Below are 23,845 nucleotides of genomic sequence, written 5' to 3' on the forward strand. Positions count from 1 at the left end.
CCAAAGAGCAAAGAAATCGAAATTTGCAAAAAGGGAAGAATCTCTGCAGGCCTGCTCTCCAATTTTTGCTTTCAACACGTTCCTTTGAAATGGGATGAAAACCAAAGGTGTAGGCTGCTAGGGTCCTGGGAGAAGTACAGCCTTTCCACTCTATTTCAGACAGAGAAGGGTCCAATCCAAATCCACAACTGGGGTAGGGGAGCTTCCAAAAGAAGACTTACCCTTGTTAATCATTTAATTAATGGTAGAAGCTACAATAGCAGCCAACAGTTATAGAGCACATTGCTCGGGGGCACTGGGTTGAGCACATGCATCTATGTTCACAGTCTCATTGAATCTGAATGACAGTTCTTCAAGATAGGCTCTTCATTATCCCCACTTCCCAGATAAGCAAACTAAGGTTTAGCGAGTTTAAATAACTGTTCAAGGTTGTAAAGCTGGACTGGATTTTTAGCTCTGGGAGACCACAAGTTTCTTAATTGCTGTGCTCTATTGCTTCCCATCAGACTTTCAAGTGATGGGTATTTAGATTCCAAATGAAGCCTGGTTTGTCTGTCCAGGTGCTTAGTTCACACCAGAGTGCATTAAGATCTTTTGATTTGAATAGACAAGGGTGAGGTCAGTCTAGGGGGTGGTGCTGGGAGGAGAAAGAAGGGAACCCAGAGAATTCAAACTACAACCGGAAAATGGCTTGAAGGAACTAAACACGTGAGTTGGAGCCAAATGGTTTGGCAGATGCTGCCATGTTCAGGGATTTGTGATGACAGAGACAGTCCTTTTTCCACCCTACTTTGAGATGACTTTATAGAACTTTATCTTTTATATCCAAAGATCAAATAAATAAAAAAAGATCACATTTAACGAGAACTAGGAGAAATAAACTGGTGGCAGTTAAAGGGTAAAAATAACTTCTCTGTGGCTTCAGGCCACAGGAGCTTTCTCATTTTAAGAGGCACAGGCAAATCACTTAAACAAGGCCTTTTTGGACTGTGTTCATCTCATGTTTCCTCCCACATCCACGGTGGTTAAAGTTATATACAGTCTTAGCTCTTGAACCTCATGGAATTGTGTAGTAAATGGAAGTACAACCAGGCCAAACTCAACAACTCACAAATGCAAGCTTGTAGCACAGAAGTCAAAGCCAGTTCTCCTTTGTAACCAGTTGCTTTGTATGGAAGGAGGTTAATCAGAATTAGAAAAGGTTATGGAACCCATGGTCTTTTTTTTTTTTCATATATCGTCGATACATAATATAAATATTGCACTAGACATACAAGTTTGCATACAGAAATGTATAGACACGTTTGCCAAATTGAAAGCAATGTTTAGCTCAGGGTTGTGAAACAGGGCATTTTTAAAAATCTTTAGCACATTATAATGGTTAATTTTATGTAAAAGTAGGTGTTGCCTTTATATTCACAAAACAGGTAACTTCGATGAATATGTATTGTTCATTTAAGACAATGATTAAAGTGGTTTGCTTAATACAAATGGAATCCATGGTCTTAACAAGAGACTTTCCTTCCTCCATCCTCAAGCCCTGTTTCTACTCTCCTCTGACTCTGGACACAAAGTCTCATAGTTGGCTAAAATCCAAGGAATCGTCACTTCACCACCTTGTTTTCCATGTGCAGATGTGTTCTGGGTGAGACGATGAGAAAGACCTGATGAACTCTTCCTCAGATCTAGAATAACCAAGCTCACTCAAATACCCAAAGGCAGCCAGAGTGATGTGAGATTCCTACCTCTGCCCTATACCACTGCATTTGAGGCCAGACTTTGGGAAGCACTCCTCAATCTTAAGAGTCAAGCTAACACCTGGAAAAATCCTAGAGTGTCACTAGCTTTCCAGTGCAACTGCAGACACAAAAACAGAATCACTTATAGGAGACAGCTCTGAAATATGCCCTTCAATTTCCTAATTTGGGACATAATGTGGGACTGAGTCAAGATGAGATCAGTCTCAAGAGAAGAAAGAAGCAGGGGTGTTTACACTGCACTTTGGGGGCCCTTGTTTTGTACACCAAGGGATTTGATACCCTCTATTCCATGGTCAAGTCTACCCTTGGTCTGTAACGCAAGCCTATTCCCCAAGGCACTGTACTTACCGGTAGAAAGTAGCATAGTCCACAGTTGAGTGGCAGGTCTGAAACTCCCAGGATTTGAGTTTCTGGCATTCCCGATGGGCTCGAAGCTTTACCTTCACTGTCCCTTGACACAGTTCAGGCACTGGTTTTCTCTGGGGTCTGTTGCAGAACTCATTGGACTCCACCCTCCAGGACTCGGCAAAGTCATCCACATCAAACTTGAAGTTTCCATCTCCACCAATTAAGTCATCACGCTTATGCCCATTGTAGTTGCCACAAAGACCACAGAGTTTGCCCTTGAGATGGGGTGCAGCCATGACTTCTACAAAACTGTCTCCATCCCATGATATTTCCAAACCTAGAGGAAAAGAGGATCAACCACTCTTGAATGCACCAATAGTTCCCAACTGTATAGACTCTTACATAGTACATATGACTATCTTCTAACAAGGAACACTAAGGATCTCACCAAATTCTTGATTACCTTTTAATTTCACCACATCAAACACTGTATGATATAACATGAATCAATTACTGGGGCTTAGAACTTTTTAAATGTATAAAGTTTGCCCTTATAATGATATCTTATGTACCCTAATTTGACTTGTAGATGACTATTCATTGACCATGATACTCTAGGGTCTATATTTTTGCCCTTTTCTAGAGTAATTGTCTTGGTCCAAATCATGTTTTCATTTATCCAACGACTATGACAATGCAGAAATGGAAAGATAACAAAGATGATAGTTTTTTTAATATCATTTTTCTTCATCCAATAATCCCCCCATATGATTATGCTAGGTGCCAAGTGAAAATTTCCAAATTATTTGCTATAGTGGAAGTATTAAAGTAATAAATATAAAGCTTCTGAATACATCCTCTTCAAAGGACAACACTCCTGCAAATGAAAATGTTTGCCCCCTCGTTACTTTACAGTCATCTGTGAGACATGCCCAGCTGTTCAATCCATGCTTCCTAGGGTTGAGATGTTACGAGCCCTAGGTTGGGGCCTCCATGCCTGGGCTGATCATAAGCTTCAAAATTTGACTAGGCATTGGAGGCTACCAGCCCACAGGCCAAAGTTACTCATGCGCTGGGCAGAATCAGCAGGACAGTACTGTCTTGTTCACCAAGGAAACAATCTTCACTCCACAAGGTAAAGAATGTAATCTCCTCTTGATTTGCTGAACTGACCATCTAAACAATTGGAGAATATTTCTGAGAACATTCATATTTTTTCAGACCTGCTGGCCCAAAGCTTCTAGGATTTACTCCAGCCAATGGCCCCACTGAATAGTGGGATTTCTGTCACATGTCAGACAGCCAGGTTCCACTGTCACACATCACAGATCAGCCTGACCAGAAGGTCAAGAAGGAATGTTCTCATATCCATCCTGATATTGTATGTGAAGACACTGTCCATAAGACAAAGGGGAGGGTTTCGTGAAAAGTCTTTTGAGGCTCAACCCAGAGCAAATGATAGCTCTGGTCTTATCATTTTCTTTATGTCTCAGGTGTGCGTTGGAAGCTTCTCTTACTGTTCTCCTGGTAATGTCCTGGCAGGGCCTGAGCCCCACAGTGAATGGTGAACTAGGTACCAGTTTGGTGGATGAGCACCAAGAGAACCTCTACAGTAGGTTGAGGTGCATTTCTGCCCTAGGACTCTTCCTTATTCAGTGTCACTGTCTCCTAAGAGGGACAGCCCACAAAGAAAGCTCTGTTTTAACAGAAAAATAGAAAGTGTCCCCGCTGTGTGTTTTCAGTCTTATCCTCTTGGATTTCTGACAAAACCTAGTCTTTGATTTAGTCTGTTCTGAGCCTCCGGAAAGATCAACATGACTCTTTTTAGAAGACTTTACCTTTGTTCCTGAAGGATCAATACTAGCCTGATGAGCAAGTAAGTGTTCAGAAGATACTCAGAAGCTGGGGAGATAAGGTGATGATGAAAAAGGAGAAAGGGGTACGGAGGGATGGAATGGATCTTGTCTGAATATAAAATTGGCATAAGGCAATGTCAGAGTGATATAAGATCAGCAAGAAGCACTCAGAAGTAAAATGCTAACACTAATATTCCTTAAGCCAATATTCTCTTGGACGTGGTCCAAAGGGAGAGAAGCCTGGCCAAACAGCATTCCTGTGAGTAGGACACACAACTGCCACAAGCAAGAGTTACAGATCCGCTTTAGGGAAAGTTATTGGTAGAATAAACCAGTGGTCTAAAACTGGATTTCTCAAGAAATAAACAGAAAGACTCATATGGAAATCACTGTATGCTAAATGAAAGGAATGGAAGCATTCTCAGTCCAAAGCAAATGGTAGAGAAGATTTCTTGATCAGGAGAAGAAGCTCGGTTCCAAAAAGCAATTAAATAGAATTGGGTAAAAAGCAGGAAAGAAGGTAATCAGAAAGTGTCTCTTGGGCTTTCGGGAATAATTGCGTGAAGAAAAGACAGTGATGGGACATGGTGATCAGAGCAAGGACACACTGCTAGTCTGTCCCCACACTGGATTAATCTCCTGTGTGGATCTCAAAGATGGGGTCAATTCTGACAACCACAACTATTGTATAAAACGATGTCTATTTCTTCATACCCCATCTTCCAACACATTATCTGACACATAGTATACACTCACTAAATGAATGAATTACCCTGTAAATTGATACTACGAGTCTGCAAAGCCAAAGAAATTTGTGAATTTCATGCTAGCTAAGACACTGAAATAACATTTTGAAAAAAGACAAGCAAACTATAATATGATTTGTAATACACTCTCTAAGGTATAGAAGAAACTTGACCTCATTAAGCCTGTAACTAGGCAGCTGCCCAGCCAGACAAATGAAGGGAGAGAGCAACCCCATACAACACTCAAACTTTTAGAGCATAATTCTAAAGATTTTCCACCTTGCAAAATTTTCCAAACTACAAATCTCTTTCCTAGACAGCAGGCAGATGCTATTTTCCAAGTGCCACACTGGTTGAGAATTTACATCCAAAGGAGCTCCAACAAAATGACTGGCAATGATATAATAAACGTGAGACTTTGGGCAACTGAGTTCATGGGAATTCAACTCACAGTGAACAAGCCAATCATTCTTTCTTTGCAATGGACTACTGGTCCATGCATGCTTGGGAAGATGCAGACCCACTGAGTTTCTAATAAACTCTTCTCAAGACTCTTGACATCTCTTTCATGAAACACGGCCCCCAAAATAAGAGAATAATTTGTAATTCACTCTCTTTCTCTCCTCTTTTCTTTTTATCATTATACTAAGAGGATTTTCACAGAACAACGCTAGGCTTCCTACTGTGTAGGGATGACTTATTCAACTACAGATGCCTTTGTCTATTGCTGTATCATATACATATGTGTTTGCACAGTTACTTTTACTCTCTACATGAGTAAAATCCATGCAAAGTAAATTACAGTAGTGACAGGCAAAAAAAAAAATGAATAAGTTGTAATTGAAAAAAAAAACTGCTCTTCCTAAAGATATTTTAAATAGGCATCTTATGAGATGAAAATGCCATGGAAGTGTTTGAGAGTTTGGGGTTAGTCCTTTCTGCAGCTGGGATGAGTTTCCCAGTTCTCTGCATGGGAAATTGGTAGAAATAACTGGCAGTCAGAAGGCCAATGCTGAAGCACACGTCTCATGTGGGATGTGAGCAGCAGCTGCATTCCTTCCACTGTGTGAAGAGCTTTCCAATTTTCCCTTCTCACCAGTGAATATTTTACCAACCTGTTTTTCACCTTTCAAGTGTGTGACCTGGCTCCAGACTACTAATTTTTTTTTTTTTTTTTTGGTAGGGGGATTGTTGTTCTTTTACTTTGTGGTCTTCTTTGCTTTGTTTTTTTGGTTGTTATTGTTGCTTTTGCTGCAGTCCACTTTTAAGAGAGAGAGGAGAGGCAAAATCTGTCGACATACCATAGTGATGCTTAAACATGGATAATTTTTCTGTTTAGAGTTTACACCAAAGGAAAAAAAGAAAAAATATATATATATATATACTCTAGGTTCATCAAGTGTAGAGCTCTACCAAAAGTAAAATAAAAAGTCACACTCCCACATGTTAATGCTTTCAGGTGGATCTGATGTAATTCTTTCAGGTGGAGTTGATGAAGTGAACAGGCGGCAGAAAGGAAATATTTTAAGTGATTCGCTAAGTGCCAAGAGTTGGGGTGGGGGTGTGTGTGACAGGGGTGAGCAGAGCTTTCTCAAGCTACTGAGCCTTGTTCTGTGTCTTCTGTACTACCCCAGTTGTTATTAGGAATGTAGCTATAGCCTAATTCCACCCAAGCTACACGGCCACCTGTGCTCCTCTGGCAGACAATTCCATCATGAAGCGCTAAGTCTATAAACCACAGGGCCACAGAGCCATTCTTCCCCATCTCCCATCTTCCAGCTGCAGGTTTGATTTAAGCTGCTATTTTGAAGAAGGTACCCTTTGATCACATGAGCTTATGAAAACAAATTATGGAGGAAGAACAAACACTCAAAGGATATACTGTGATATTTTAGATAGGCAATCAATAGGTAGTAAAAAGAAAATATCCCTAAGGGGTAGTACAAACTGAGATTGGTAGACCAGAGTGGAAGAGACCATTGTCTGGAAATGGAATTGTTCCATTCAATGGATAATAGCGAAGCAAGTTTAGTGCCCAAAGAAATACAGTTCCTCCCTAGCAAGCAGAAAGCTTGTGCGCTCCGTGTAATACAGGAAGTTGTTCAGCTGGGTATTAAGGGCACATAAATTACTTGCATCATGGCAAGAGAGACAGAAAAAGAAAAGAAATTGTAAAACTGAGTTCAAGGCCTAGAAGAGTTAAATTCACTATCCTAATTATGGTATTTATGATACATTATTATTTTCTTAGCAGCCTCATCCTTGTGGTCATATTTGCCACGTGAAATCCTTACAAAGAGTACACTTATTCCGTAAGGTATTGTCAGCTGTGACAGGAACAGTACTGAAACTCCTCAACTGTCAGTAATATCTGAATATGCAGAATCCCTTTGAGTACTGGGTTGTAGATGACTAATAATTTCCGTATCAGTAGAATCCACTGTGTTCACCTGGCTTGCAAACAGATAAGCAAGGTGCTTCTAATTATAACTGTGTAATAATGGGTCATTTTGTGTACATTCTACGTGAAGCCACAAACTGTCGCTTCCTTCAAAGGGATGAGCTGAGGCCTACATGTGCGGAGTGTCATGTCATTTGAATGCAACAACAGGTGTCTGAATTGTCTGGGGTGGATTAATCCCTCTAAAGTTGAATGAACAGAGCTCTTCACATCTACCACTGTCAAAGTGAACAATGGGAATCTTCCCTTCTTTATAGAATGTCCCAATACATTAATATTTAACATTTCTTAAATAAAAGCTCCCTGGGCTTCTCCTTGGCTTCCTGCCTTTGTTTAGCTAAGCTGGCATTCCATCGGCTCAAATCAATTTACCAAATATATTTTGGCTTGAACAGAAACAATTAACAGGGTTCTGAAGGTGCCGTGGAGAACAGTCTCTGCAGTCCCTCAAAAGTGCCTGCTCTATCAAATGTTTCCCTTTCAACCATATTAGCTAAAGAAACTGGAATCCAATTGACGTTTTGACATTGTTAAATTCTCATCAGTGCAAAAAGTAAGAAATATGCTGATTTCCTCAAGTATCGTGCTTAAAGAAATAGCATATGCCAGGAGGACATGCAGTTCAAAATCCAATTGACAAACAATATGCATTAACCAAAGGCAGCATGGAAGGAACCATACATGATATAATATAAACTGTGTAAATGAACTGAATTTATTCTTTGGGGCTGAGAATGAAGGATTGATTTCTGCTTCTAAGATGCCTCTCTAAGGCAGCACCTCACAGACAAAAATTTGAGCCTCACTGAACGCCTAGGAGTAACCTACTAGCAACTATGAACAGTTTGGCCAAGGGGGAATGTATCTGCCCGTGGAGGGGAAACACAGAGTCCAGGGGGCCTCAGGCAACATGTGATGCTGAGAAAAGGCCTCAGCGGCCAGCTGCCTGTGCCCACGGCTGGGGGAAGTGCTTTCAGAGCAAGCATCCTAAGTGTCCTCCAGCAGAAGCCAGTGGTTCTACCCCTCAACTCAATGAGCATCCTGCCCCGGGTCAAGAATGGACAGGACTGCTGGTCACACAGTCCACCATCTGCACTCCCATCTTCACACCCACACTTTTGCAGTTTGCTTTTGAGGAGTCCCTCCTTCTTGGACAGATGCTAACAAGGAAACACTCTTTCTCACGGATGTGAGACTGCACATTACTGGCTGAGCTGGGAAACACACAATTCCAAGCTAGACATCAATGGCCTAAAGTAGCAACAAAACATGAGAAAGGGGTTATTTGGAGAGAACCACCGCTATGTCTGGAATGAGGATGGAAAGGCACTGGATGTCGACAGATTGAAAGACTGGTGTAACTAGCATCGGGCTGCAAGGCTCCTCGGTGTGCAAATTTCTCCAGCTGTTTTGTGGCACCTCGGGTGTGCGGCCACACCTGTGGCTGGAATACTGCTCTGCCTCCGGTTTTCCTCCGTGGAGGAGGAGCAGCTGCAGCTCCTGAGCACAAGTTGGTGAGACAGAGGGAAGAGCCAGAGGCACAGAGAAGGCCCGTGCTTCTAGAAGCCCACCTGCTTTGGTCGTCACTTTCAAGAGGTAGCCATCCAGGTCGATGTGAAACTGCGGCGCGTGGCAGGGCAGCGCGATGCGCGAGCCGTTCCAGCGCACGGTCAGGTGCTGCTGGAGGCTGATGGTGCCGGCGCCCAGCACCAGGTCCACCGACTTGGTCCAGGAGAAGGAGCGGGTCCTGCGCGCATCGTTCTTCACCAGCACCTGAAAGGGCGAGGCAGGGGAGGAGCAGTCTTTTGTCAAAACGTACTGACACGTCCCCTGAAAGTTAAATGTCCGTCCGTCAAAAGTGTTGTAGTGGGGATCTCCGAATACTGTGCAAACGCCAGGCTCTGCGGATGAGTGAGAGACAAAAGCAGGTCATAAACCGAGTGAAGGATTCAAAGAGAAATCAGGGGTCCCTGCAATAAACCTGATAGGGGCACCTGCCAGGTAAAGGGAAGGCCTTAGCAGAGGTGCACTAAGGAAAATCAACTTAAAAGAAAATAAATAAAAAGTTTGGTTGTTCTAAAAGTTTGTACCAAACCTCACAGGACATGTAATACTTCTGGTGCTTTTATACTTAAAAGTTATTTACAACACTTCTGAATTCTTAAAGCATCTCTATTTTAGAGACTTGATACGCTTCTATGGTCTTAATGTCAAAGACAGATAAATGAATCTAGGATAATTTTATAAACAGAACTGGCCTAATTTCATAACCCATATAAACAAGAACAAAAATATAAGTAACAGGCAGCAACATAAATGACAATACACCAAAGCATTAGTATGGTTTCCATTTAACTGATTCAAAAAATTTGGAAACATGGTATTCTCAGTGTTATTCACGGTCTTAGAAAAGTATTATATTCAACACTCATGTATTTCTAAGTACAGATAAATAGAACTGCCAAACAGATACATGTTTAATATTGTTAAGAACCAAACATGGATAAAGTTGACAGTCTCTGTATTTTCTAGAAATACAAGTCTCCTATATTTTGATCTGTGTATCAACATCTAAAGTTGGATAAAGAATCAACTGTAAAACCCATCATTCAGTAAGTTTAAGAAATTCCAATGAATTCATCACTTCAAAATACCACTAAATCAAATACTTATGAGACCCACGTAAAGTTTTACACTTTAGGGCATTTCAAAGGTTTATACAGAAAACTAAATATCATTTCTTTTTTTACAACAAAATTTGGCATTGATTTGTTTTCTACATAAAGAGATTTTATCTGTTTTTAAGAAGGCATAAACAACCAGGAAATGAGAAATTCATTTAGAGAAATTAGCCCACATGATGAAAGAACTAAAATAAAAAGATCGATTTCCAGAACAGGTCAAGAATATGAAACTATCCTATACAAATAATTGCTCTGAATACGTAACAGAAGAAGTAAGCATCAATACAGAAGAAGGATGTGCCAACTGATCTGATGGGACCAACTGGATCCAAGGCAAACATTTGCTTTTAATTTCTAAAATGTTTGGAGAGTAATGTTGTTTTATGATACATTATGTCATTTCATATGTCAATTTCACATGACTCCATATAAATCATACGTATTGGGAATTTCGTAAATTAATTATTGTTCTAAGTTAGCTTTCCTTGTCAACATTTAATAGAGACTCACAGAACACATTGTTTCTGGTATGTAGGAGAGTTTCAATGAGCAAATACTTCAAGGAATATAAAAAAGGCACTACTTGGGGGAGGAGGGTGGAAGAAAAGGGTGGGAGAGAAAGCTTTGAAAGTTCACCAGCAACAGTTTAATTCACCCGCCATTTCGATTCCTTTCTTATCCTTTTTTATGGTGTTCTTTCCTTGTGACTCCAGTTTTACTCAGTTTGTTGCTCCACACTGTACCCCTCCCTCACCTTCTTAATCCTATATCCCCCCAAATAGCGTTCCCACCTATCTAACCACCCCATACTGCATTTTCCAGTCCTTTCTCCATGTGATTACTTCAAAATTGTCCTATCACACATTGCTCTCACAGTCTGACAAATGGAATCCTTCCCTGGGATGAAGATGGTGCTTTTTGGTTGACAGGGAGCAAGGCCGTTCTTTGGGACACCTCAAGTGGCATCAGGAGAATTATAATAGTTCAAAGTTAATGCTACCATGTGCCCCCAAAGAACTAAATGTTAACCTGACCGCCAGATGCACCAAATTCAAGAAAAGGGCTTTTTCAGAGCTTTTAATGCCACATACTTGTCAAGAAAACTCAGAACCAATCAATGCTTTTGAGCTCTTGAGCTTGAAATAGATGGACCTCAGCTGGCAAAGGCCAAGGCACAAGTGAAGGAGCTGCAATTATATTCCTGAGAAATCCTCTCTCAGTTGTGAGCAGGCAGGCACAGGGCATGCCTACACCTTCTGCCCGGAGTCTGTAGGGAACAACATACAGCTTCTCCAGGTGTTCTGACCCCAACTGCATCAAAATGACAACTAACAAAAACAGTAACAGCTAACGTTTACCAAGAATTCACTATATACCCTAGCACTATTCTTCATGCCTACTGATCATGGACACATTGTAAGAAAATGGATATTTAGATTGTCTCCTAACATTAAACAAATAGCTAAGCACTTGGTAGTAAATCCATAAAATGAACTATTATCTAGTCATTGAAAAAGTCTGTAAATAATGTTCATGATTGAAGAAATGCTTATGCCATATTAAGTGAAAAATAGGAAACAAAATTCTATCTATAGGATAATCTTGACTGTGTTAAAATAAATATCCAAACACACACATACCCCAAAATTGTAAACTGAGATTGTTTCTTGGTGGTAGAACCATGAGCGATAATTTTTTTCTTCTGCCTTATGTTTGTTTTCATTTTTGTTGTCCCTGTGTTTTGTTTTTAAGAGTCAAGATGTGGGTACATGTAGATAAGGTCAATTATGTGACAAACCAAATCCTCAAAGAAGCAACAGAAAATATACTGCCTATAGAATGGCCCTGGGGCCCTAGGGAAATCTGAGCTTGCTCATAGCTGGGCAGGAAGCTGTGAGGGACATCCAGGGAGACCAGGCAAGGGAAATCATGTGTGAGCAGGGCTGTCAGGAAAGATATTTTTCAAGAGGCCATAACTTGTGGAAGAGAAGGGTCTGGAGATCAGGATGATTTTTCTGTATAAGGGCAATATAGAAGAAGCCAACAAAATTTCATGATGAGGAAGATGCCTGAGAATTATGTGTGTCATTTGGGACATTTTTACCACAAACTAATATAATTTTGAAACCTTGGCCCTTTCTCCTGGCACCTCAAGGTCCCCATGCCAGATCCTCGAGATGTCCATGCAGGAGCAGCAAACACATGCACAGAGAATGACGGAAAGTGAGAATCTCAGGGTTAAAAAATCTGCCTCTCTGAAAAGGAAAAAAAACTATAGAAACACTTAAGGGACAAAAATGAACACTGTATCCTCATATAATTTTTGCTCAGCAGACCCAGTGAAATGAGTCACAGTCCAAGATGTTCTGATGTCTGGTCACACTCTTCTGGAAAGCCTGGAGTGGCAGTTAGAGCTAAATAAACAGACCCTTCCATAACTATCCTTGCCTGAATATGTTTAAGTCAGACGATGGAGAGAAAAAGCCAGTTTACAAGCAGTGGTATGCTTTCATAGTCTTTTAAGTCAAATTATCAGACGTCATTTTTGTTTTGGTTTGTTTTCAATGATATGTATACAATGTCTAGGAACTGGAAAAAAAAAGAGTAGAATATTAAGAATGTTTTTTCTCTTAGGTAATGAAATTACGTGTGACATTTATTTTCCTCTTTCTTGTTTATGTGTATATACATTATTATTTACATTTTATTATTTATAATCACTATGTATACTCTTGGAATAAGGACATTTATTTTAAAAAAATAAAAATACTGGATTAAAACATACCTCTTTGATTTTACCTATTTTAATAAGACAGCTATGAGAATTAATAGAGTCGGGCTGCTTCTGAAAACAAAATTCCAATGTTTTTCTCTTAACCTCATCAAGTACATTTATTTCTCCCATGGGTATATTTACTCTAATAAGATGCCTTCCTTCTGAGAACAGTGATTATTCTCAAAACATCCATCAGCGAAAATTAAGGGAAAATTATACAACCTCATGTCATAAAAAATAAGAGAAACTGAGAAGACTCTAACCCCCTTCCCTCAAAACATAACAAAACAAAAACAGAAAAGCATAAGAATAAAAAAAGTATCATTCACGGTTCCGCCAACAAGAAATAATCACTGTTTACCATTTTGGGGTGTGTGTGTGTGTGTGTGTGTGTGTGTGTGTCTGTGTTTGTGTACATTTTAACATAGTTAAGATTATCCTGTACATGAAATTTTATTTCCTCTTCACTTACCGTAAGATTTCCCCAGTTACTAAAGTCACTTTGAAAACACAGAAAATGACTTTCATCCTCAGTCCATTATTCTCTGCAAAGAGAATACCACACTACTACACAGAACAGTACCTTTCCAGAGTAGTGTTCTAACCATGAGGAAGGTCTATCAAATGAAAAACATGGCTTTAAACTTTCCTCAACATAAACTGCAGTAAAACGGGCCCTGTGGGACTCCGGCGCCACTGGGTCATGCAGGGGCTCCTGGGAATCCCAGGTGGGTAAGAGCCATGATAATGCCAAGTTTGGGTCAAGAACCAGGAAAGGCTGGGGTTAGAAACGCTGCCCTGAACACAAGCCCTTATGCTGTTTGTCTAGGCTCCTCCTGACATGATGTAAGCCTCCAATATAAACAGGCTGTGTGTGATCCAGCAGGAACTGAACTTCCCCACACAGGAGGCTCTGGCCTCTCTCAGAGGTGTCCCTGACAGCTGCTGCCCCCAGGGGACCTCAAAGCCAACAGAAGCTCCACCAAGGGGCACCTGGATTCCTTTCAGATTTTACATCCTTGGCTTCTTAAATCAAAACTTAATCTGACTTTACTGTGTGAATGTGGGGTTAGGTCATAGCGGGTTTCTTTCCACCCATCCCTAATCCATGAGACAGACTTACAAATCTACAAATAAAAAGCTGATTTTTTTAAAAAGTTGAGTAGGTACCTGAAAGTAACATTAAAAAAAAAAAGGTTTGGTAGGGATACTGTTAAGAATGTAAATTTCTTTTCATATAATTTCCATAACCTCATATCCTCACCAACTTCAAACAGAAGAGAACAGGGAGCATCTTTACCTTTGAGATCTAATTTGAACTAAATTTAAACGTAAAGCCGAGGCTGACATCCTATTACGGCCTCCCCAGCTGAGCCCAGGGCTTCCCCACCTCTCATCTTGGTTGGTGCAGTGGCCTGTGCCTGCCCCAGACCTCAGTTCACAGCACTGGAGTTCATCAGCTCACGTGCCAACCTTCCCCACGCCTCAGCCAAAGTCGCTTCTCTTTCCTGTAAGTCCCCAAAGCAAAACTGACCACACAGCTCATCTTTTCTGGGACTTTTCTTAAATTCAAATACTCTATCTTACAGTCACACTATGTTTTTCAGTTTGAAGGTTAAAAGGTTAAAGGTTAAAAATATGGTCATCATACCCACAGAACGCTTATGATAAATCACTTTCCACCCAACTACAGCTTTTAGTTGTAATGTATCCTTAACTCCTAAAACAGGCCTTAAACTCCTTACACGTAAATTTTGTGTATACTTCTCAGTGCGTGGCACACTGGCTTGTATATTGGGGGAATCTACATTTATGTACATGATAAACGGATTCATCTATGCATTACTCATAGCAATGCCTGGTATAATACATATTAGGCATCAAATATTTGTTAACTGAATGGGTTAATGAATTAAAGAATAAATTTCAGTGGAGGAAAATAAACTGCCCACACTAAACTCACTAAAATATTTAAGTGTAATAAACGGTGTACAGCAGGTAATTCAACAGAATTTTGCTTAATCAAGTAATTAATTGAATAATTAACTAATGCTCTCAGGACAAGGGATTAAGGCTGCAGATGAAATTAAGGTTGCTAACCAGCTGACCCTGAGATGGGGAGATTATCCTGGGTATTTATCTCCAGGCAGGATAAATGTTATCACAAGTGTGCTTATAAATGAAGCAAGAAGGCAGGAGAGTGAGTGTCACACAGTGCTGCAGCATGAGAAGGACTCAGCTTGCCATTGCTGGCTTTGAAGATGAAAGAAGGCTTCACATCAAGAAAAATGGGCAGCCTCTAGAAGTTGGACAAGGCATGAAAACGGATTCTCCCCTAGAGCCTCGAGAAGGAATGCAGCCCTGCCAATACTTTGATTTTGACCCATTCAGATCCATTTCAGACTTCTGACCTCCAGAACTTAAGATAATAAATGTGTATTGTTTTTAAGACACTAAGTTTGTAATAATTTGTTACAGCAGCAATAGGAAACTAATAAATCTAGCAAAAGTCAAGGCAACTTGCTCTGGAGTGACTAGGTTACACCAGGTACCATGCCAGATGTTTTCCATATTTTCACTATCTCCTTTAATCCTCACTACTTCTCTACACATGGTATATACTATTACCCTAATTTCTTAGCAATGAGTCTGGAGAGGTTTCCTTGTTGCCCGTGGTCACCCAGCCAATAGCAGTAAAGATAGAGTCCAACCCAATCTCTGTGGCTTTGAAGCCAGGGCCTCCCACACCATGACTTGATGTTTCCATTTACACCCCACACCACAGCATCCTACGCAGTCATTGTTGTTAACAAACTGGGATTAGAGAGCTTTGGGGGAATCTGAAGAAATGTATAGACACTCTTCCTTCCAAGTGCACATGAGTATATCCACTCAAATGTAGAGGCTCACAGACACCCTTTCCTAAGACTGATCAATGACCTCCTAAGAGTTCATGAACTTCAGTTTAACGACACCTATCTAGAAGTTAATTAAAAACCATATTACACGGTTCTCTCATTTAATGTGTTTACATTTCATCTCCCCAACCACATTACAAGTTCCTAAACTCAGGGTCTGTATCAGCTTTTTATCCATGTCCTCCAGGGCACCTTCCAGAATGCTGGAAACTCATTGGGTGTTAATACAAACTTGTTATAGAAGATGCATTTTTGCCACTCTATCATCCAAGCTCTGACCTTAAAATGTCTGCCCTCTTTAAACTAGAAATCGCTATCTATCAGTAAAGAGGACTTCTTACCTGAGTGAAAAGATGGGTTTCACATCTCTAAATTAACCTATCTTCCAGCTTTAAAGCCACCTTAGAGCTTTGTGAACATTAAGTAAGTTGCTTAGAAGAGAGCCCTGGGTTTGAATCCCAGTCTTGCTACCCAATGACTACAAAAACATGCGCACACTACCTGTATAACCTCAGTCTGTTCACCTGTAACATGAGCTGAAGAACAACTACTCTGCAGAGTGGTTATAAAGACAAAGATAGCATTGCAAAAGTGTATAATAGATGCTTAGAGAGTAGTCATAATTAGTTGTATTATTATAAATGCTATGCAAATCTAGCAAGTAGATACCCACTGCCTGCTGAAATAGGGCTGGATAAGACTGTAACATACTTATAAAATGTAAATGTGTTGAAAAGACAATGTGAGTTTAGTTCATCTATAAAAGACATACAAATGTAGATTTGGGGGTAGAATGGAGTAAGCCGGTAGACCAAAAGAAGAATGTTAACAAAAGTCGTGGACATGGGAGAGAAGGCAGCTTGCACAAGAATAGCAGGAGACTGATCTGCCCAGAGTGGGTAGTTGCTTCAGGAGATGTAAGACACCCAAGCCGTCTAAATAAATTGGCCTGAGATTTATTGCCAGCCTGAGAAGTTTAAATGTATTCCAGATAACCAGCATTTCTTAACATGTTTCCTATGAAACATCAATCCTGCCTGTTACTCTGCCAAAATAAGTAGAAATAAAAAAACCTCTGCAGCCCAAATTAGCTTGGGAGGGACTCTACGCTCCATCATCCTCCTGCAAGTCTACCCTGCACATTGGCATAGAAAGGGCTCTGCGAATTCTGCAGTGAGGAAACAAATTTCAGTTTACTTGACCCAGCATTTCCCTAATGTATTTAATAATAGAACCTTGTTTTGAAAATCTTATTCATTACTATCCCTCAGCACTAGAGTTTTATAAAACAAACTTCGGGAAATTCTGAGAGAGACCAGTGAAGGAAGCCGGTATTGGTTTCGTGAAAGCCAAGTTTGGATTCCGACAGTGGTATGCAGAAGGGGCCGACGGAGAAAAGACAGAGTTAGTTGCAGGCAATAGGATGAGGTTCTGGCTGCCGCGGGAATGGGAAATAAATTATTTATTAGAAAAAACACGCAAAGAGACAATCAACCAGACCTGATGACTGATTATCAACAAGGGAGAGAAATGCCCAAAGTATGAGAAATAACATTAAGACTCAAAACCTGTGCAGCTGGGATAAAGGGGGTGCCAAAATTCAGTCAACAGATAGGGGCTGGAAACAGCCATTGATCTCTCCATCCAACTCCCAACCCAGATAATTTACAGAATCAAAGGTAGCAACTGTTAATCAAATTCAAATATATTCCTTTGTGAAAGAAGAATGTACTCTCCAAAAAATTTAGAAGCTGAGACGTACCATATTCATATCTTGTCAAGAAGTCCTATGTTAAGGACCTGGAAGTTTGGACAAATGTGAAACCAAAATGAGAGAGCAACTGCAGATGCAGGCAGGGCTGTGAGCTCACAGGATGAAAAGGTGTAAAGTAAAAGCAGAACAGACGTGTGTACTAAGGAGAGATATGAAAGGGCAGAGCAGAGGAAAGGAGCAATGGTTGGGGGTGTAGAGCATTAACCAAGAAGGGGACTGCGATAAGGAAAAGGATGATACTACTCATAAATATGAATTTCACATCAAAGGGAACCACCGAGTGCAGCTAATGAGTCATATCTCCAAACTCCCAAGGAAGGTTAGAATTCAAGTATTGTAATCCAAAAAGCTGAAGAGGTGAAGTGACCTCAGAAACATAGATAAGGTTTTAAAAGGTGAGCAAATACAGCTGCTCTCAAATAGAAGCCCTTAATCATGTACAGAAGAAAGAAATTGGCAAACTTCATATATATTTCGCAGTAAACCTCCAAAATGAGTAAAAATGTAGTCAACAAAGAACATATAATAGTGCTTAAAGTTTGGGCTCTGGAGTCACATGGACCAGGCTATTGGCTGACCTCACCTTATTTAATTTCTCAGACCCTCAGATCTCTCATTTGTAAAATGGGTATAACAATAGCTTCCACTGCATGGATCATTGTGAGGATTAAGTGACAGAATGCACGGAGAGCATTTATCACAACGCCTGACACAGATTTACATTCAATAAATCGCGGCTGATTCAGAGGAGATGTGACCTCCAGAGAGGTATAAATCTGCCTCAGCTTTGCATACAGTCATGTGTAATTTATTACACAGTTTTTCCCACAAAGTATACTTCTCAGAGTTTGGGATTTGTATTCTTTGTTTTGTCACTTAGGGGTATTTTAGGTGCACCACTTTTAAGAGGTTTTGGTCACAAGTTTCTTTAAAAACTGGGTATTTGCATCTTCCTTGAGATTCAAGATGGCAGCCTTGGCCAAATGTGCCAGATGTCTAATAATGAATTTATACATATCTTTATGTATAAAGATATATTCTTTCAAAATTAGGCAAGAGAGTAACTTTTAATTGAATGATTTAATTATGGTATATCTGTATTAAGAATACTTTCCCAAGCAAAAATCCAGGGAGGCCATATGATGTTACAGAACGAATACTGGAGAAGGAGGTAAACAAATGCAGGTTTTCATCGTAGCTCTTCAAGTTAATACTACTGTGAGCCTCAGTTTCCTCACCTAAGAAGTAGAAAGGTTGAACTCATAGTTAAGGTCCATTCATTTATACAATTCCATGATGCTAAAATGATGATGAGCTTGACTGGCAGAGCAATTCTGCTCTTTCTTACTCCCAATGGAATTTATACACAGTGATTTCAAACTTAAAACTATATGTATTTTATCACTGTAAGTAAGAAATTTTGGGGAGATCTTCACTTACTGCTGGAAATACCTCCACCTTGAGTTGCCAGAAGGAAAAAAATACCTGGAAAAATGAGCGGCCATGGAAAAACCACGCCAGTTTGAGTCACCAACTGTTCTGGACCTGAGCAGAAAGGTGGAGGTGTCGCCAGGTAGATGAAAACGTGGGCACTTGATTCTACCTTTCTCCCTGGGTGGCGTGGAGGGAAACACTATCAAATTGGAAACTCTTCCTAAAATCCTTCTCCAATCTCTAATCCCCACCAGTTGTAAAGCCTTTCGGACCTTCTCTTCCCTTCCTAACTGCGCCTGGTTGTCAAACTGAACAAAATGACTAAGAAGTCAATGGTAGAAACTCCAGCCCAGGCCCTGGGGCCAGACTTCATTGGAGGAATTTGGGCTCCACTACCTACCTTGGGCATCGTTCTTAACCTCTGAGCCTCAGTTCCCTCAGCTGTAAAATGGAGCTAATAACATTTCTTGACAATGAAATTGATGTGAGGATCAAAAAAGATCAAAGATAGCCCAGGACAGTGTTCGGGCTGTTAATTAATATAAATAAATATTAGCTGCTGCTGCTATTACAATGACTGCCATTATTGTTCCATGATGATGATTGTTAACTAAACAGTCAGAACTGACGAAGTTACTAACACCCTGTAGAAACTGACAATACGTGGTGGATAATAACCCCTAATAACCTCAGGCTCCTCCAACTTTGCATCAATTTACAGCCAGAACATTGAAGGTAACAGTATCCCGTAGAACAGAACTGCAAATAAAATGGAAAACAAACCGATTTCCTCACACCCTTCCAATGCCGCTTCTGCCTGCGTGGGGTTTCCCAGCCGCCACGTGCGGTACAGTTGGGTTTTATTTGCCACCCTCTCTGCTGGTTGGGCCTTGGGAGCTGTGACAAACCCATCTCCAGATGCTGGAGGCTAACTTCAGTGGCCACTTAGCTTAACACCACCTCCTCCTCCTCCTCCTCCTCCTCCTCCTCCTCCTCTGCAGGGCTAAAGTCAACACCACAAATTCTTATTCTACAAGCATCTTGAGCTCCGGTTTCAAATTTCCTTGCTTTCCTGAGTTAAAGACAGACTCTTGGCGTTAAGGGACCTGGAGTTGCTTACAGTCTTGGAGGCTCAAACACAGAATTACTAATTTGCGGAACCTCTGTCAGTGGAGATTTCTCATAAAATGGGCCCTAAGGTCACTGTTTCATTAACTTGTTGCATTCCCCTTCTTACAACCACTCTTTAATTGGACATCGCTGTAGGGATGCTCAGGGACTTAAAAAAGGTGAGCTAAGACCAGGCAGGGCAATTCCACCGTGCCCGTGGTGGGTGCACGCAGCAGGCAGGGCCCCTTTCGGACAGCAGGCACCCCAGTGCTGGGCACAGCTGGAAATCTAACCCTTGGGAGTTTTAAAAAGTCACCTGGCAACTGTGAGCCTCCTTGTACCCTGAGTTGCTGAAATCTGATATTTCCTGTTACTTGTGGGACATGTAGTTGAGGTTATTTCAATTAAATGCACATCTGTGCTCAGAATACCCTACCCTCCTCTGTGTTACGTAATCGTGAACTTGGTTTTGGGGTTGGGATTCTGATGCTGAGGATTGATGTAGCTACAGGCACAGCTTAATGAATCTATAAGACCGGAGATGGGGCATCAATGTCTGGACTGCCTTTGGTTGCCTCTGGTCTTGTAGATAGCTAAGAGACTAAATTCTTTCTCAAAGTCAGTCTCTCTTTCCCTCCCTCTCTCTCTCTACACACACACACACACACACACACACACACACACACACACACACACACCAACACACACACACACCTCCCTCTTTTCTCAGGGAAAACTTTGCCACTAAGTACCATTTCCATGTCTGAAAACAGACATTCGGCCAGCAAAGAATTTATCTGATTCAGGTCTCTGTTGGGTGGCTAGGTCAAGATTCCACCTACTGTTTGCCAACACACAGTAAGATAACATTTCACACAGACCAAGTGCTATACATACAACAGACAGTGGCCTTCTTGGCCCCCAACTCATGATCCCATCACACTCAGCTCAGGGAAAGCAGGACTCGCTTTAGGCTATAGCTCATACTTTGGCAGGAAACAGCATTTGCACCAAAGCTTTATAAAGTTTGTTTAGGTCACTTCAAATATTTTACTTTAAATAAATCATCTAAACAAAATTTAATTCTTTTCAGTTGGAAAGAGAGAATGTCCCATGTTATTAAAAGACAGTAGTCCTTTTCATACTTCCTTCAGGTCTGATTTTAAAAGGACTTTTTTTTTTGATAGAATCATCACTGGCCTTTCAGACCAACCCAAAGACTACTGTACTATAAGGAATATAACAATGTTGTGCCTCAATTACTGCTTATTACCTACAAAATTATAAATTACTGTTATCACTGACTTGCAAGGAGAAGACTAAAAATGTTCTACACGTTTACTTCGAGTTTTCTCTTCACTATTCCTTTCAGAGGTCTGAGAGAGCCCGAAACACTACCAAGACAGATTAAGCCAGTCAATAAAGCAGGAATTCTGTGGGATTTTAGAAACAGACAAGGCAATGTCACTGTTGGAAACAATGCAACACTCATCTCACTGCAGATAACCAAAGTAAGTTTTAGATCTGAAGCTATGTAATCAGTCCATTTTATCTGTGTATGTACGTATATATATCTATCTAAGTATTTATTCCTGTCTCCTTCCAAAAGCAGATTGGAAGTAGTTTACACACATACATGCTAAATAATCCAAAACACATAAAGGTAGTAGACATATAAGACAAAGTCAGGAGAAAGTTTATTACTCAAGAACCACATGCTGTTAGATATGGGGCACAAATTTATTTCTAGCTTCCTAGCAACTAAAGCAAAGATGGTTTAGTTGACGTGAATTGATCGAGATATAATATGCCTTTACAATTTTTTTCTAGGGCTAGGCAATGAAAATATAGAAATACATTCAATTAAATCCAGAGGCTTCTGCTCTGTCTTTTTTTTTTTTTTTTTTCCACACCGTGCAGCATGTGGGATCTTAGTTCCCCAACCAGGGATCGAACACGTGACCCCTGCAGTGAAAGCAAGGAGTTTTAACCACTGGACCACCAGGGAAGTTCCCCCACCCTGTCACTTTTTACATCAGCAAAGGTCAGCCTCACTTTACCCTCCTGCTTCATCTAATCACTGTCTTAAGAGTCAAGTTACTGTTAGTAGTACCACAGGTGTTTATTTCTGGATTCACCTACACTGTTACCCCTGTTTGCAGTACCAATGCTTCTCAACCAAGGGTGATGTTGCTCCCCAGGGGACTTTTGGAAATGTCGGGAGATATTGCTGGGATGCTACTGGCATCTAGTGGGTAGAGGCCAGAGATGCTGCTAAACATCACACAATGCACAGGACAGCCTCCACCACAAAGAGTTATCTGGCCAAACTATCAGCAATCCTGAGGTTGAAAACTCTGCAGTAACTAATGGGGTATATATGTGCACGTGTGATCTTGTTTGAATGAGACAGAAATTGGTCATTTTTCTGGTTTTAGAACACACTAGCCTTAGTTTGGACTTCAACCTTCGTTTGTCTGCTCTAGGAACCCATATACCAGAAGAACTGTCATAATTGACGTAGGAGGAAAAAACGAGCTCTAAGGTTTGTTCTGGATCCTGGGTATAATGACAAAGGAATTTCAAAATAGGAGGTCTTTTGGCCGCAGCTAAAGGACATTGGAATAAGTCTACCTGAATGTGATATGAAAATCTGGGCATTGCTTAAAAAAACTGGAAGTCATCCCATCTCATAACTCGATCTGAATAAATAAACCTCTACAAATAGAATGTGTTTTACAGCATTGATGGAAGAACTGCTGGAGAGCAAGAGAGAGTAAACAGATGGAAAGAACACCAAAGGAAACTGAGACATCACCATCTGATGATATCATCTCGATCTGGACCAAGAACCACACGCCTGGGCTCTTCCCACACTGACCTGCTGGACGCAGGTGCACAGAGTCAGTGATCTCCCTGGTGCCCCTCCAGCTGGGTGGCTTCTCCCTTGCCAACTTGCCTCTCTCAGTGACAGAAGTCACAGACTCATTCACATGTACAACATTTATATTTACAATACAATGTACAACACATGTACAATAAATATTTAATATGACCAGTTACAAACTTGGTTTAGTTTCGTCACGCCCATCTTTCTATTCTTCTTTTCTTTCCTTTTTGTTTTCTAATAAGCCACCAGTATTCTACATTTGGAAAGTCTAGCCCATAGTGGATAAACTAATAATGAAATGTAGCTTGCCTCTTAACGATCTCAATAATCATCCTTCCTGATTCTTGCAACATAAAGTCAGGTAATTCAAGATTTAGGCTGTTTCTGTACAAGACTGGCCATATGTTTTTATTACGCTGATAAGCAGTGTTCCTGCCTGACAGCAGTGAGATGGGCAGATGTAACCTATCTGTGTTCATGCAAATCGAAAGGGTCAGCTAGAAGATCTGAGGAGTTCATTAAAGTCTGTCTCTGCTTCAACTAGGAGGTACTTTCTAGGGAAATGCAAACATCTTCATCGACATGGATACAGAGGAAAACTTCATCAATTTAGACTCGACTCTGCTCATCCAAAAAGGAATGAAGCTGGAAGCGGCCTCCAAACCATCCCTAAACAAAATTTCCTCAGAGAGTCTCTGGGAAGATGATTAAATGTAATAGTTTATACACATGTTTTAAGATCAACTGGTGTGTTAATCATAGCTAATTCTTCTTTCTGCATAATTCCAAGGCTCTACTAAGTCATACTTGGTTGGCCTCCTTAGAGTTATTTTATGTACTTCCTTACCTTTAAAGAAAAATTCTTTTATTAAATCTATAATTTAATTTTCATTAATTCAGCCAGCACTTTCATCCAGTGTATAGTGTATAATTGTCTAATATCTCTCAGTCTCAAAAAATAGTGAGATATAGATATGTATGTGTATATATATAGTAATATATGTATATATGGTAATATATACAACGAACCTATGCATCCATTGTCTAAATGGGAACGCTTGTTCCCATGTGAAAGTTGCTTTTCAACT

The 23,845-nt window shown here is 40.5% G+C and overlaps 1 protein-coding gene across 2 annotated transcripts in view; it reads right to left on the reverse strand.

Moving 5' to 3' along the window:
• Positions 1 to 23,845, reverse strand: part of BMPER (BMP binding endothelial regulator) — a gene marked incomplete at its 5' end in the record, with an annotated part of 262,209 nt that overhangs the window by 76,721 nt on the left and 161,643 nt on the right. The window contains 2 exons of one of the 2 annotated variants that reach the window (XM_082662031.1): positions 2,109 to 2,445; positions 8,743 to 9,072. In XM_082662031.1, the coding sequence (XP_082518157.1) occupies positions 2,109 to 2,445; positions 8,743 to 9,072 (667 nt within the window). The remainder of the gene's footprint in view (positions 1 to 2,108; positions 2,446 to 8,742; positions 9,073 to 23,845) is intronic. The other variant, XM_082662032.1, reaches the window with a different exon arrangement.

This window comes from Grampus griseus (assembly GCF_964374135.1).
Source record: "Grampus griseus genome assembly, chromosome: 9".
NCBI lineage: Eukaryota > Metazoa > Chordata > Mammalia > Artiodactyla > Delphinidae > Grampus > Grampus griseus.